At 35.7% G+C, this 17,685-nt stretch overlaps 1 protein-coding gene across 1 annotated transcript in view; it reads right to left on the bottom strand.

Annotated features, from left to right (window-relative positions):
- msraa (methionine sulfoxide reductase Aa) overlaps positions 1 to 17,685 on the bottom strand; it is an 86,229-nt gene that overhangs the window by 9,513 nt on the left and 59,031 nt on the right. Inside the window, exon 5 of the mRNA XM_067383166.1 lies at positions 16,065 to 16,171. Within this exon, the coding sequence (XP_067239267.1) occupies positions 16,065 to 16,171 (107 nt within the window). The remainder of the gene's footprint in view (positions 1 to 16,064; positions 16,172 to 17,685) is intronic.

Here is a 17,685-nt window from a genome sequence, read left to right as displayed (position 1 = left end):
TTTACCTCTCTCCTTTGTCTGTGGAGATTTTACTGAGCTTTATATGGCTTTGATGTGGAGAACAACATTCAAATTAGCTTGCGGAACGCAATTATTTAATTCCTTGAAGAGGATTCATGTTTATAGCAGCTGAGAGCAAGGAATGTAAATAATGTCCGGTTCTTTGATTTGAAACTGCTGGGAGGGTGAATGAATAAATAGCAAAGAGATGTTGCCCGGTTTATTCTCTTTATCCTTTTGTTTCAGCCTGACTCTAGCCTACAATTGAACTCCAATCCTTAGTCTCAGGGTCTCTGCTGTGTCGTTATTGTTCACCTCATCCTTTGTCCTTGAGCTCTAAATGGCCTTGATGTCGAGACGGCCATTCAAAACCAGCAAATCATTTCATTCTTTGAGGAAGAGTCATATGAATCAAACATAGAACAAATCACAGGTAGAAAACATTAAATGCTTTGACATAAAATCAGTGGGAATCATATAGTGAGGTGAACAAAGTTGATCAACCAAGTCAATTTACTTTAATTCCTGTCTTTGTGTATTAATAAAACACAGAACAAATTGCTCCCATTATATTTAATGAAGCTGAATAGATTATTGTTATTTTAGTATCATACTATTTATAGTTTTTATTTATAGTTTTATTAATATTGTTTTATTTTTGTTGTATGTTTTTGATATTTTTGTTTTCGTGTGTGTATACAGTCGAACCAAAAATTATTCAGACACTAGATATAATTATATATATATATATATATTTTTTTTTTTTTTTTTTACTAGTGGGTGCAGGACACTATAGTTCTAATTTTATAGTTTTCACTATAGTGAAAATAAGAAATGTTACTAACTGAAATAAAATAAGTTTAAGTTTTTGTATATTTTACTTTATTTCAAGTAACAGTTTTTTTATGGTTTTGGCTTTTATGTATAACTGCGCCACCTACTTTATTTTTCCCATTGTACTGTACACATTGTCATTTCATGAAAAAAATATAAATACTATATATATATATATATATATATATATATATATATATATATATATATATATATATATATATATATATATATATATATATATATATACACATATAATCTTTATTTCTTAACAAATGTTCATGGAATTTTACCAACACAATCATTATAATTATACAAATTATTTTTCATTTATTTTTTTTTTTTACCATTGATTTCCGCTGAAAATAAAGCTCGCCACTGTGGAAGTCAAGCATTGATCTCTCAGTCTTTTTTTAGTGAATATTCGCAGATGACGTGCAGCTTTGACTTTTCCAGTGTAGACAGACTGAAAACAGTTAGGATGCGTCATCAGTTACGTCCAGTATAGACACAGCATACGTTGTTTTTTTTATAGCAGGGCCTGTCTGTAAGATAGATCTACTTCAATCAGCAGACACAAAGAGAGAAAGCGGCACTGGCTGGATGAGCGTTTCTCTCTGCGTGTCAGTTCTATCTTTTATTCATTTGTCCACTTATTCAATCAGATCTTCATTATGCCACATGCCTCCCGTGGTCAGGGGTCACTTTGACTCCAGGGACCATGCGGTTCACCCCACCCATGAGCGATGCTCAAGTCATGCGGCTTCAGAAAGGGGGTCGTCAGCCTACAGAGACCCAGAGTCCTCCAGAACAAAGAGGCTAGACAAACACGATCTGCAGACAAACGAACAGGGCCAGATTCGAATGACCTCATGCACAGCCTGTTTAGTTCAAAGACAAAGACCTTTAGATTCACTTTAAGGGACACTGTGATGGATGATGCAATGCTGACCACATGCGACACGTCAGTTCGTTTAACTGGAAAGACAATCTAAGATAAAATGCAAACTGTGATGACTCAGATGATGTTTTATCTTTTATATGAATCTCAGAATGCACATGGGATTCATAAAAGAAAAACAAATAAATCAATCAATACATAATAATATAACAAAAAATAATGCTATTATCATTAGGATAAGAAACAAAGGCGTTTGAGACATAAGGCCTTGCGCTCCAGATGATAAAATATCTCTGAACCCCACTAAATGTCAGGAGTGAAATGATTACAGAGTCATCTCTGAAACATGCGGTGGAGTAGGTGGTGTAGTGCTGAGCTGTTTGGTGACATGTTCCCGTGTTTTGTTTGCACGCTGCTAAATGCATAAAATTCAGACTAATTAATTTGCGTGTCAGACAGAGCATTCATTAGGTATGCAAATACCTGCATGTCCTGGTTAAGCAAAAAAAAAAAAAAAGGAAAAAAATGTGAGAGTCAGAGATAAGGAGTCTAATTTTTTGGGGAAGCAATTTCAGACCGCAGAAGGGTAACTGTAAAATTAGAGGGCAGGAAAAAGCTACAGTAGGTGTCGAATTAGCAAGAGGAATATTAGAGGCAAAGATTAAACACTTTTAAAGGTGACATACTCAAAAAAATTATATTATATATGTTTGGAACATCAAGAGGATGAGTAAATGATGACAGAATTTTCAAGTAATCCTTGAATACCTCTTCCGTTAATTCATTGATTCAACCTAACCAAAAGCTCAAATAAGATCTCTTGGTTTAAGCCTATTTTTGCACATAAAGGGATTCAAAGAACTAACTGGGACATGAATTCTCATGGTGACAAGAAAGAGAGAGTTACATGTTTTTGTGCAGAGTAGGACATTCATGTGCAGGACTGTTAAAGGTATAGTTCAGCTAAGAATGAAAATTCTAATATCATTTACTCACCCTCATGTCGTTTCAAAACTGTATGACTTTCTTTCTTCTGTAGGACACAAAAGAAAATATTTGAAGAATGTTTCTGAACTGCTTTTGTCTAGTCAAGGTCCAAAACAACAATGTATGGATGAAAAACCAAAACATCTTCTTTCATGTTCCACAGAAGAAATAAAGTAATTCTGGTTTGGAACGACACGAGGGCGAGGCAAAATATGCCAAATAAACCACAAATAAATTTTATTTTTAATTATAAAATAAGCAGAGTTATAAAGAATATGCAATTAATTGTCTAGCATGGATTCAAGGTGGAAGTATTTGTTCTAAGGGTAAAATTGGTTCCGCTAAAAGTGTGCACATGTGTTTTTGTGTGATTGTATTGGTTTGCCCTTGAGATCAGGGTCTGTGTCTTTGAGAACGCATCCACTGGCACAGAGAATGGCATGGCTGGTGAGGAAGGTGGCACCGTTCGTTTCCTGGCAGCTCTGTGCTTCTGTCCATAATGATGTTTAGGGCTATGTGCTCGCCAGTGCCAAAAATCTGTTCTATACCATTTGTTGAGGTCTCTTGAGGATATCATCATGAAGGAAAATGAAACCTGGATTGTCTGCAGCCGCTAGAAGTACGACAAGGGGAGGAAATGGGACGGGATCGGTGGTCAGATGGTAAACAGGGGAGGCGAACCAATAAAGATAGCCAGCCTTCTGATCTGGAAACAGTAGTTCTGTCATGCTCGACTGTAGGCATAAATCTGCTCTGATGCTTTGGGTTTGGGGGGGGGGTTAATTATGTTTCAGATGACACAGACGTAAATAATCATACAGTTTCTCTGGACGTGTTAGAATCTTTATGAGATGCAATGTGTTAAACTATGAGGTGTGAAATACACCAAGAGAAGAGACGAGACAAGATTAGAAGAGAAGAGATGATATGTGATGTGAAGTGAAGACATCAGATAACAATGGCTGGAAGAGCTGAGAAAAACGAGAAAAGAAAGAAGGCGATTCCAGAATAAAATAAAAGCGATTCAACGACACAAGAGGAGACTCACAATGGTTCGAGATGAGACAAGACGAGACAAGATGAGAAGATGTGAAGACATCAGATAACAATGGTTCGAAGAGCTGAGAAAAACGAGAAAAGACGAGGCCATTCCAGAATAACATAAAAGACATTCAATAACCCAAGATGAGACTCGCAGAGAAGGCAACAAATGACAATGGTTAGAGACGAGACAAGATAAGACGTCGCATGATGTGAAGACATCAGATAACAATGGCTGGAAGGGCTGAGAAAAACGAGAGAAAAGACACGGCCATTCCAGAATAAAATAAAAGATTCAACGACACAAGATTAGACTCGCCGAGAAGGCAACAAATGGCAATGGTTAGAGACGAGACAAGATGAGACAAGGTGAGACGAGACAAGATGAAACGTCACGTGACGTGAAGACATCAGATAACAATGGCTGGAAGAGCTGAGAAAAACGAGAAAAGGCGATTCCAGAATAAAATAACAGAGATTAAACGACACAAGATTAGATTCGCCGAGAAGGCAACAAATGACAATGGTTAGAGATGAGATGAGACATCACGTGATGTGAAGACATCAAATAACAATGGCTGGAATAGCTGAGAGAAACGAGAGAAAAGACTAAGCCATTCCAGAATAAAATACAAGACATTCAACGACACAAGATTAGACTCGCCGAGAAGGCAACAAATGACAATGGTCAGAGATGAGACAAGACGAGACAAGGTGAGATGAGACAAGATGAAACGACACGTGACGTGAAGACATCAGATAACAATGGCTGGAAGAGCTGAGAAAAACGAGAAAAGGCGATTCCAGAATAAAATAAAAGCGATTCAACGACACAAGAGGAGACTCACAATGGTTCAATATGAGACAAGACGAGACAAGATGAGACGTCACGTGATGTGAAGACATCAGATAACAATGGCTGGAATAGCTGAGAGAAACGAGAGAAAAGACTAGGTGATTCCAGAATAAAATAAAAGAGATTCAACGACACAAGATTAGACTCGCCGAGAAGGCCACAAATGACAATGGTCAGACATGAGACAAGATGAGATGAGACTTCACGTGACGTGAACACATCAGATAACAATGGCTGGAAGAGCTGAGAAACACAAGAGAAAAGACAAGGCTATTCCAGAATAAAATAAAAGAGATTCAACGACACAAGATTAGACTCGCTGAGAAGGCAACAAATGACAATGGTTAGAGACGAGGCAAGACGAGAAGAAACAAGATGAGAACAAATAAAAGAACACAAAAAAATGAGATGAGACAAGACCAGAATAGACGAGAAGAGAAAATGACAATGGTCAGCCGCGAGGAGCAGGAGCGAGGGCCGGGTTGAGGAGCAGAGAGCACACTGAGGAAGGCAGGACGCAGGAAGCAAGAGCAGCAAAGAAAGTTCAGTTTGTTACTAAAGCAATTTGAAGACAGATTTGGCCGGCAGATGGTTGGCAGCGCTGTGTTTGTTAAACCAACTGGTCGGGTACATTAGGATGTCGGGGAGCAGCATGCATTGAGTCTCCATTTAGAACAGCCACACATGGGGGAGGGGAAGAGGGGGTGCCGGCCTGGCAAGCTGGTCAGGAAATAACGGGAGCGGTCGCAGAGCGGCCGGGGGAAAAGCTAATTAGCCCACGCATGGCCCGCAGTCTCACACACACAGACACGCACTGTATAATGAGACTCAGGTATGTTTGACACCTCTCACAGATCGAAAGACCTAGAATATACTCGTCCAATCCCCTCGGCCCCCTTCCACATGTGATTTATTCCTATCAATCTACTGCAGCCTGATCTGGTCCGTCGTTTCTCTCGCTCTGTGTTTCTTTTGCTTTCTCTGTCTCTCTGTTCACGTATTCGTCAAAAACATTGGCACGGGCCCCTTGATGGCAAAATATAATGGCATCAGCAAACCCGCGTTATTATCGTTAACGAAAACAAAAACTATTTAAAACATTTTTATTAAATAAAGCTGAAATAAAATAAAATATAAATATTAGATGTTAAACTTTAAACAAAATTCTATTGTAGTTTCTTACAAAACTACTGTAAGATGAAGCACTAAAATTACTAAATGGGAAATAAAAATAAACTAAAACTGAGATTAAAAAAAGTATAGTAATAGTAATATTAAAAATTAAATTAAAATTAAAACTGAAAATATAAAAATAAAAGCTAATTCAAAATATTATTAAAGGTGCCCTAGAATCAAAATTTGAATTTACCTCGGCATAGTTAAATAACAAGAGTTCAGTACATGGAAAAGACATACATTGAGTTTCAAACCCCATTGCTTCCTCCTTCTTATATAAATCTCATTTGTTTAAAAGACTTCCGGAAAACACGCGGCTCTCAACATAACACAGACTGTTACGTAACAGTCGGGATCATTAATATGTATGACCCCAATATTTGCATATGCCAAGGCATTAGACAAGGAAAGGCAGTATTAACGTCTGGATCTGTGCACAGACAAGGTAAGCCAGCAAGAACAACAGCGAAAAATGGCAGATGGAGCAATAATAACTGATATGATCCATGATAGCATGATATTTTTAGTGACATTTATAAACTGTCTTTCTAAATGTTTCATTAGCATGTTGCTAATGTACTGTTAAATTTGGTTAAAGTTACCATCGTTTCTTACTGTATTCACGGAGACAAGAGAGCCGTCGCTATTTTCATTTTTAAACATGTGCAGTCTGTATAATTCATAAACACAACTTCATTCTTTATAAATCTCTCCAACAGTGTAGCATTAGCCGTTAGCCACAGAGCATAGCCTCAAACTCATACAGAATCACGTAAACATCAAAATAAATACTTTACTCACATAATTCGAAGCATGCATACAGCATGCATGACAAACATCTTGTAAAGATCCATTTGAGGGTTATATTAGCTGTGTGAACTTTGTAAATGCACTGTAATATAGTCGAGAGCTCGTGTGGCAGGGAGCAGGCGAATTAAAGGGGCAGCGCACTGCCAAAATCAGTGTGTAGTTAATGATGCCCCAAAATAGGCAGTTAAAAAAATTAATAAAAAAAAATCTATGGGGTATTTTGAGCTGAAACTTCACAGACACATTCAGGAGACACCTTAGACTTATATTACATATTGTGAAAAAGCATTCTTGGGCACCTTTAAATACTATAACAGAACATATATAATACTAAAATAACAAACTAGCGAACTATGTGAAATTCTAAAGCACAGCTGTATGTCTACAATATATGTTTCAAATAAACAATAAAAGTTCTACCTACCATAAAGAAAACCATTTTCCATTTTCAAAAAGAGCTCTACCATTTTTTTAAAGGATTATTTGACCCAAATATAAAAATGCTGTCATCATTTAACAAGAAATGTGGTACATTATAAATGTGTAATTTAACATTTATCCATATGATTTGTGAATGAGTCATTCAGACTGGTTTCAGTGATTCATTAAAAGAAAAAAAAAATCTGACTCAAAAGAACAATTTAAAACAATTTTTGAAATTTCAGTCTGTTCATGCAAAATTATTTCATATATGGATCACTTTTATGATACCTTTATGGTGCTTTTTTGGAGCTTGACAGCCTCAATCTTTTTTCTTTTTCTTTTTTTTTTACATTATATTGAAAAGAGTGGTTGAAATATTCTTTAAAAATCCACCTTTTGTGTTCCCTGGAAGAAATAAAGTCACACAAGTTTGGAATGAAATGAGGGTGAGTAAATAATGACAAAATTTTTATTTTTTGGGTGAACTGTCCCTTTAAAAATCAATTAGCCGTCCTTGGAAGGCCACACAATAAAGGTAGAAAAGCGCCGCAAACACCCACTTCCGATACACCTCCTTCCTCGTAATTACAGCCCACATTATCCATGGGAGACTGGTGGTGAAGGTGCGACTGGACTTTTACTGCACTAGCGTGTAATAGAGTGAGGCTGCAGTTGCTAATTAAGGCCATTGTGATTTCTTGCAGACATTGATGGGGAGGTGTAATTGGTGGAGTGCAGTCAATCTCCTGGATTTTGCTCAGGGCGCACTGAGACTGGGTAAACCACACATGTGGAGACCTCGGAGGGGAAAAACCTGTCTTTGTTAGCCCTTAATTGAGATGCTAATAGATGGGAACATGCCACACCAAGTTCTTGAGACGTGAGGACAGAGAGAAGGAGAGAAAGTGAGAGAGAGTAAATGAGCACAAAGGCAGGGGGGTGGATGGATGGAGCTCTACCCCCTGTGGATATGACACAGTGCCCCCTTGTGGTTACTTCTACCAGCATTATAGCTAGCGTTATGATGCTACCATCTCTGCCAATTAACAGCCCACAAACGAAACAGAAAGGGTAAGACCTGAATATTGAATATCAAACAATCTCGCTGTGATCGATAAGAGCAAATCTTCTTCATTTAAACCCTGAGTGATCTTCACTCTCTACAGTAATATGGTCTGCTCTTGGAGCAAAGCGCTGTTAGCTTATGACATTCATGTTTTGCTTGAGAATGAGCCGAAAGCAAAAATAGCACTGATGTCTGCATGTGTAAGGCTCCACTGCAGCCAGATTTGTAGATCTGCTAAGCTAAGTAGGAAAAAAAAAAACCCTCTTGCTCTCATTTTGGAACTGGTCTATTATTAATATTCTTCGCTTTGAACTTTTTATCCCTATAGTGAAACTCAATGAACTTGCATGTGTGAAGGGTCTGTGGCTAATTGCATTTTGTGTAATTATGGGATGGATGGAACTGATGGTTGCTTAGCAACTAGCAGGTTAAATTCACAATATTCAAAAACGTCAGCCGCACTACACTGTTTGAGCTAAAGACTTTAAATTTTACACAAGAGTCACTCTTCTCAAGAGGAACAAATCTGCCCCAAGGACACATACATTTCTGCATGAAATTTTCTGTCAGTACTGTATATTTTTAATATTCTTCATATGAATCACTCGTCATCTTTGGATATGGTTTTTGGAACAAAGAAAACTCAAAATTTTCAGTGTTCTTAACATCATATCAATATTAGATGAAAGTTGCCCACACAATACTCAGCCTCTATCAGGTATAAAAAAGGTGATTTTTAAAAAAAAAATTCTGAACCTGATGTCAATAAGTCCATTTCACATAGCCTGATTCTTTACTAGGGATGGGCATTTTTTTCCAAAATATTGTATGCGAATATTTGGGCTTGTAAAAAAAAGAATATTCGAATATCGTTTATTTAAATGAGGTTAAACGAGAAAGACGTTATTGTATTATTCATCAATATTTTGTAACCATTTCTGAATAAGCTTACGATTAGGCAATATAAACAACAAGCTTATTATATCTTAAGGTTTTCTTTTAGTTCAAAGCATTAAACAATATGTGTAAACAGAAAATATTAAGAACAAAATCATTCAATCTCAAGCAGCGCGAGCGGGAAAAATACTAATAAAGCAGACAGCGCTGCCAGTTATTATACAAAACGTTCATAATACACTCGAGTCAGTATATGGTTATCGTGTTTATATTGTTTCACATGTTCATGTTGAGAAAAACAATAATATCCACATGCTCAGGTGAGAAAACGAGCCATGCTGACAGACGTTGCAGAGACACAAAGATAATAATACATAACTGTATGCTAAGCTAAGTTTCTAACAGTAGCACTTTGTTTTCTGTTCGTAAATATATCTCCCTCAACGAAACTTAAAGTAAGCATATGTCTCAAAATCATTTTGCTATAGTATTATATTAGTAAGCAATATAGTACATATTGCTTATAGGCTCATTCGGGTTACAGCTGCGCTTACCTGTCCTGAATGCAGTGATGGACAGCCGTCTTTCCTCATTTGACTGGTGTTTAGATTTCATGTGCTTTCTCATTATAGTGTTGATATTATGATAACTCGGTTTCATTAATTAATTTGATCAAAAGTAATTCCATTTTGTAAGATCATTTTCATCTAAGTAATTCCAAACTTTGCAAGGCAGACAACAATATTATGTGACGATCAAATAAAATAAACTTGTTAAACACGCTCTGCAGCACCACCTGGTGCATTTAGTTATAACGGCGAGTTTTAGTGCTCAGGATTTATCATGGATTCACTGTATTTACGGCCAGCAAAGCAACATAGTAAAATTCGAATAGTATTTTTATTTTTCGAATATTAATTATAGAACGAATATTCAATTATTTGTGCACACCCCTATTCTTTACACTTGCATGCTTCTGCTAATTGTTACTTGCAGCTGTATTTGATTGATTGTTTTTGGTGGAATCCAAAATGGCTGACAAGTTCAATACTAAAAATACCAACTTAATGTGTAAATTTGTACACTGTGTCAAGTCTCCAACCGCACACTATGACATTCTTGAAGTGATGGAAAACATTCGATAAAGATCAACAATTTTTCTCCTCAGGCAACATGCTAAAACCTTAAGAAGCTAATAATGGCTGCCTTTTCCAGTAAAATTAGTTTTTTTTGTTTGTTTGTTTGTTTGTTTGTTTTTTGCAAGATTGTAAGCATTCTCTCAGACAGTGTAAGTGATTTGTATTTGTGCAAAATTAACAAATTTTAAGATATGTTGGGATATAAATATGCCTTCAGAAAGGTAACAGGGTTAACATTTTTAGTTTAATTTGACATTACAAGCCATGTGCAACTACAACATGCTTCTTAGAAAAAAAAAATACTGATATTTATACAAATATCCACTTTTCACAAATAAAATGTGACTGACTGACTCTCTCTCACTCTCTCGAACCAGCGACCTTCGGGTTACAAGTCCAACTCTCTAACCATTAGATTCATTTGAACTTAAAAAAAAAAATTATCACAGTTTCCACTAAAATATTGGTAACACTTTACAATAGGGTTCATTAGTTAAACATTATTTATTAACTAACATGAACTAACCACGAGCAATAAATTTGTTACTGTATTTACTAATCTTTGTTAACGTTAATGAAAATACAGTTGTTCATTGTTTGTTTGTTAATGTTAGTTCACAGTGCATTAACTAATGTTAACAAAATTTTAATAATGTATTAGTAAATGTTGAAATTAACAAAGATTAATAAATGCTGTAGAAGAGCAGTTCATTATTAGTTCATGTAAACTAATGAACCTTATTGCAAAGTTATCCCAAAATATTAAGCAGCACAACTGTTCTCAACATTGATAATAATAATGTTTATCGAGCTGCAAATCAGCATCTTAGAATGATTTCTAAAGGATCATGTGACACTGAAGACTGGAGTAATGATGCTGAAAATTCAGCTTTATCATCACAGGAATTAATTTTAAAAATAAATTGAAATAAAAAAAAGTTATTTTAAATTGTAATAATATTATATATATATCAATATTATAAATATCATATAAATGCAGCCTTGGTGAGCACAAGAGACTTCTTTCAAAAACATTAAAAAATCGTACAGACCCAAACTTTTAAATGGTAGTATATTAACAGTAAAAGCTGACGTTAGTTATTCCTAAATATACTGAGTATATTGCCCCACAACAGATACAGTAGCCCTCCAAATTCCCAACATCCCCCACACTAACAGCAGGCGCTATAATCCTAAAAAAGCACCCACAGCTATCAATCCACCCTTGCAGACAAGATTTATGGTGACATCAAATCTTCCCTTACGCAACACAGACGGCCCCCAACTCAAGATCTGAAACCCTCATCTACAGCATCCCATCCAAGCTGACAACACCCCCTCCCCCCCACAACCCCCCCAGGTCTTCCTGATTTCTCCCTCTCCTGTCCCTCACTCATAATGGACCCAGCTGCCAGTCAGACCAAGCTTTATTAACCCCTTGTCTTCTGACACTCATTTCATTGTGGCTAGGGGTCAACAGCTGATTAGAACACCGGTGAGGCGGCACTCTACAGACGACCTTCGACCCCCGGCAGCCTCTCCGTTTGGGCAGCGGGCCAATAGGAGGCAGCGCGGCCTCCCTTGTTGCCATGGAGACAGGGCCTGCTGAAGCGCAGATGGCTCAGCAGGGGGTGGAGTGGGTGGAGAGAGAAAGACAGCAGACAATGGAGGATGGAGCAAATAAGTGAGAGAGAGAGAGAGAAAGGAAGGGGAAATGCAGTTAGCAGGATGGCCGGTAGAAGGAGTGTATGAGTCTGCAGGCGTCTCAGAAAAGGAACACAATGAGAAATGCAGAGACTTGTGCAGCTAAAAGCTTCTTTGACAGCATGCAGTGTTCATAAACTCCTGTCTTATTCATCTGACAAACTAAAAGAGAGCCTCTGCTGTGGGACACAGTTGATTTAACCCTCATGCATGTTCTGTTGAGATTGCCTTATCTGGCTTATATGTTCGGAGTGGTTTATGTCTAAACATAAAAGGCTTAATATTGAAATTAACTTCTTTTTCCACACAAACAGACTTTCAGAAATGTCACTATTAACCATTATATAGTTGTGTTGCTTCTTTTTGGGTGTCAATTTGAGCACAGCAAAACCACATAGCAAAAAAAAACAAAAAACAAAAAAACAATAAATCTAAAATCTATTTTAACAATGACATGACTGTATTTTTACGCAAATCAAGAAAATGCTATTGCTCATGTTTTATACCTGGTGTTTTGGAGCTCCCATTTTTCATGGAGGATGTTTAATGTGTTATCAAGTTAAATAACTCATTATATATATATATATATATATATAAATGTATGTATGTATACATATATATATACATACATACATACATACATATATATATATATATATATATATATATATATATATATATATATATATATATATATATATATATATATATATATATATATATATATATATATATATATTATTTACTATTATTATTATTATTATTATTATTATTTGAGTATTATTATTTTAAGATTACAAAAAAGTGACATATCAACCTGATACTACTTTTAAGTTAATAAAAAGGCTCTGAACATGCCAAAGAGAACATGAGGGTTAATAAGTGATGCACCATTTAAACGCAACACTACAGTATCTTACAGTAAATTTGGATGTCTTAAATGACCACACTGCTGCAAAATCCCTCTTTTCTATGAACATGCATTCAGCCATGCAACATGCCAAACTGAAAAAATTGTACATTTTCCAAGGACAAAAAATTAAAAATAAAAACGTTATAAGTTCTCTTCATACCCTATTTTTATGAAACAGAAGTAATTTAGAGTGTCATAGAGTGACAAAGATACAAAAGGCTTTTACAAAACTGAATAAAATATTAAGGCTATCATTATTTCATTATGCAAATTCATCCAATAGCAAATATAGTTCTAGACATGTAAACTATGGTTAATAGGTGGCCTCTATAAAGTGCCAAACAATCAGCATTTAGTTGTTTTTGAGATTTTGAAAGTAGGAAACTGAACAGAAAGTCAAATGCCAATGGTGCAGGCCACTGGGAGTCATCATCAGCTGGAGCCAGCGCTCCATGAAAAAACAAATCGCACCCATATGCTTTTCCCACTCTGAGGCCTGCTTTCTCATCCCCAGGGTCCCAATACTACAGCCGCTGTCTGTAAGAATGACTGTGTGTGTTAGAAAAGAGAGATGTTTCCTTCATTCGGACATTTCAGTGGGCAGGACTAGACAGTAATCATGGTCTGATGCTGAGCCATTTTTCTATAAAAACTTTAAAATAAAAAAATACACTTCAAATGAAACACTCACTCTTCACTCATGCCATATGCACTCAATTTTGAACAAGTGCTGAATATTCAATATCTTTTTTTTGTGATTTGGCATCTCAGCAAAAGCAGTATATACAAACTGTATATTTAAAATATATTTTATTACATAAAAATGTATATATAAAATGTGTGTATATATGTGTGTGTGTGTGTGTATATATATGTGTATATATATATATATATATATATATATATATATATATATATATATATATATATATATATATATATATATATATATATATATATATATATATATATATATATATATATATATATATATATATATTAGTTATTAAAACAAATAAATCATTGCAAGTAAAACATTACAATAATGCTTTACAAGAAAATATTTCAGTATTTCTACGTTAATTGCCATTTCTTTGTAATTATTAATTATTTGTGAAATTTACTAGCTATATATATATATATATATATACACACTGTATGTATATATAATGAAGTGTGTACACACATATTATATATATATAGCAAATTTATTAGACCCCACAAATATTATAGGAATCTATCAAAAACTTGTTTAAAATTAAAAAATGTATAGTCATTTATAAGGTAAATAACAAACAGCTCGCATTCTTGCTGGCATTGTTTCTATGTACTTTTCCACAGTCTCTGTTGTTACTGACTTCCAAATAGTTTCTAGTTGTTCCCAAAGACTTGATTCTGATTAATTTTTTTTTTCTCAAAATCATTAAATCATCATCAGTGTCTCAAATCAGTACGAAAACTTTTTAATATACCTTTAAAAGAAGCATTTTTGTTGTGAACAGTGAGGACTCGTTCATATGTGAGTGTGTCTGTGGGCATCAATGTCCAGTGAGATCCAACCTTCCCCAAGAAGAAGTTGCTGAGATACAAAATGTACCATATCACAGGAAAAGATATTGGATATCATGTTCAGAATTTGTTCAAAATGGAGCGCTCAGCAAGAGCGAAGAGTGACTGTGCTGTTCATTTGGGCTCTTTTGATGTAGAATAGAGAGGCTGCAGAAACCTTTGGTATCAGCACAAAGGCAGCTGAGATTTGATGTGATGCGTGAAGAGAGCAAGAAATGACACTGGGATGATGAGACAGTCAAGGTTATATCATCAATAGTTAAATGTGTCTAACATGACATCGTCCGTAATGTGTTCGAGCATGAATACTGGCTCGCTGCTAATTTTATTTCAGAAAGTGAGCTAATCTGAGGGAACGAGAAGGAAAACAGCCCAAAAAACGAAGTGCGATCATACACAAGGGGGAGGGAGAGGGTTTTGAAGGAAGAAAACGAGACTACACGGGTACGGTAGGGAAGATTACAGCCTGCAAGAACCACAGTCAGTTCCTCTGCTTCTATTGTTCCAACAGGCTTCGCTTCGACGGAAAAGGGTGGGGTTGTTAGCATGAACCACATGCAGGTTTGTAATGCATTGCACCACCGAGACCAAGAAACCTCAATTTTCGGCTCGACAACAGAGCCGTTCTGCAATTAGAGAAAAATATATGCATAATGCAGATGGCAGCATTCACACTCAACACCAAAAGGCTTTGAACCTCCTCATGCACGGATTTGAAGTCTCCCTTCTCCAAGCTGTCTACAAGACAAAGAGAATTACTATTTCATGTGTAAGATTATATTTCCCTGCTTTGTGGAAAACCTGTTTCATCTGCTATGGATTCACAGGTTATCAAACAGAGCAAGAACCGTTGAGGGATGTAATCCTCAACACCTGTCCCTCCTTACCATCCGCTTGGGGACCAGGGATGTTAACATTCCATTAGATGAGAGTACCATTGATGCAAGCAGCTTTTGTTTTCTATAGCAGTGGCTCTCAAGACCTGGGTTGCAGGTCTGTTCTGATAGGGTTGTGAACAGCACATATATTTTATACTGAGTCTGTTGCCTTAAAATGCCACGTGAAAGTGAAGAAATTAACACTATCACATATTCAAATTCCAATACTCAATAGAAACAACAACAACAAAAAGTGATAATAATAATAAATGATTAAAAAAATAATAATATATATATATATTATATATATATATATATATATATATATATATATATATATATATATATATTTTTTTTTTTTTTATTTCAGTTTAATTATTATTATTATTATTTTTTTTTTTTAATCATTTATTATTATTATCACTTTTTGTTGTTGTTGTTTCTATTGAGTATTGGAATTTGAATATGTGATAGTGTGATAGTGATAGTGATAGTGTTCATTTCTTCACTTTCATAAATATATATATAAATATATAAAATACAATTAATATTGTAGTAATTATATATATATTATGTATTTATTATAATATCTAATATTAAAAATAGAATTAATAAAAATATTATTATTTTATTATTATTATATACAAGAGTGCTGAGATACAAAAAACAATACTGAAAATAATATTTCCAAGATGGATAAACACTAATATTTTCAAGGACAATTTTGCCGCTTGTCCAATGTCAAATCTGGATCCTGAAGCCAAACTAGTTGAGAACCACTGATCCACAAACTGATCCACAACCCAAGGGTTGTTAGTGGGGTCTTCATTTTGGGAGGTATAGCAATAGGAATAGGTGGTAAAGACATACCTTTTGATATTCGTCCTTGGAGCGCAATGCCTGGGTGAGTTGTTCCTGTGTGTATGTGTAAATTGTTGATCGATAGGTTGTTCCAACATCATTGCCCTGGCGCATTCCTATCAAAGAAAAGGCAGTGATATGTCAGTGCACAAAAAAAAAGAGGACTGAGGAACTGTTCACAACACAAATATACATTGTAAATTGTATTTACAAATGTAAATGTTCATTTTGGGTGAACTACTCCTTTATGTTAAATGTAGACACCTGAGAATTAAAGTAAGTCATGTAACCCTGATGTAATAATGCAGTGCAGTCACTCAGTACATCTTCTGTGGGTCCAAATTTAGCATCTATTAGTACTTTAGTCTCTTGAGAAACAAACTCCCAATCAACCAGATATGAAATCTTGGGAAGAGTGCAATTTTTAATTAAAACTCTGTTCTATCTGTTCATGATCCAGATATGACTTCATAGATTTATAGCTGATTTTACAGCAGTGTCCTGAACAGATTTTTTGTTGGATGGGAAGAGGGCATTAACTATGCTGAAGAAACTGTACTGTGCTGGACGAGAAACTTGCTATTACTGGAGTCTGTCTGTAAACCTATTTTTTTAATTACTTAGTGCTTCTTTAAGGGTTTTTTAGCAAGATTTTTATGTTCTTTAAAACAGAGATTCAAGTTAAGCAAAACCATGATTTCACTGTGAACATATATAAGGATGAGATGAGTGTTAGTCATCACCACAGACACAATCAGGACATTATACAGGCCATCTCGATGAGTCCGAATGTGATTGGATGGCCGAGACACTTTAATCTCCAATCTGAATCCTCTGGTCATGATTGCAGCTACTCAAACTGTTACCTCTCCTATTTCATAATGGGTCTCTCGTACCTCTCAAGCTACTGGAACTTAAGACTGTTAAAAAGCTGCAAGTTTTTTTGTGCTTAGTTTTTCGGCCTCCTTTGCGGTCAATATGCACCCTCGATGCGCACTTTTACCAAGCCCGCAAGCTCACAGAAAAGTCAAAGCAGCATTACGTCACAAAAGTGTGGACTCGGAGGAAGATCGCAAGGGCTTAGGGCTCCATTTGGGACAGGGCCATTGGACTAAATATAACCTTAAAGAGACAGATCACCCCAAAATGAAAGCCTGTCATCATTTACTCACTTATGTTGTTCAAACCCTGTATGACTTTTTTTTCTTCTGTGGAACACAAAAGGAAACCCATGTCTTGGCTGCTCTTTTCCATCCAATAAAATTGATGTTTTCAGCATCCCACCACCCTGTCTCCTCACACTCGCCTGGTTACTTTCCTAACCAAAAATACGGGGGGAGTACTTTGTGTCCAGGCCAAAATACCAAGCTCGGAGCCTTCTCCTCAGACAGCAAGCCAAATATGCATACTACTTTAACTGATTATTTGTAAGTGTGAGCTCGTGAAATTGCTGGATGTAAGAAACAGATCACAATTTATTTCGTGAAAATCTTCCAGCTTGCCACAATGCAACATCTTGCAGTATCAGTATCCTATATGGCAAAATAAATTGTATTTAAGAATACATATAAATGGCCCAAAATATAGTTAACATAAGCCACGTTTCCACTGGAACTATTTGTCCCAGGAA

This window comes from Chanodichthys erythropterus, chromosome 4, assembly GCF_024489055.1.
Source record: "Chanodichthys erythropterus isolate Z2021 chromosome 4, ASM2448905v1, whole genome shotgun sequence".
NCBI classification, from domain to species: Eukaryota; Metazoa; Chordata; class Actinopteri; order Cypriniformes; family Xenocyprididae; genus Chanodichthys; species Chanodichthys erythropterus.
This window is presented reverse-complemented; position numbering and strand designations above follow the sequence as displayed.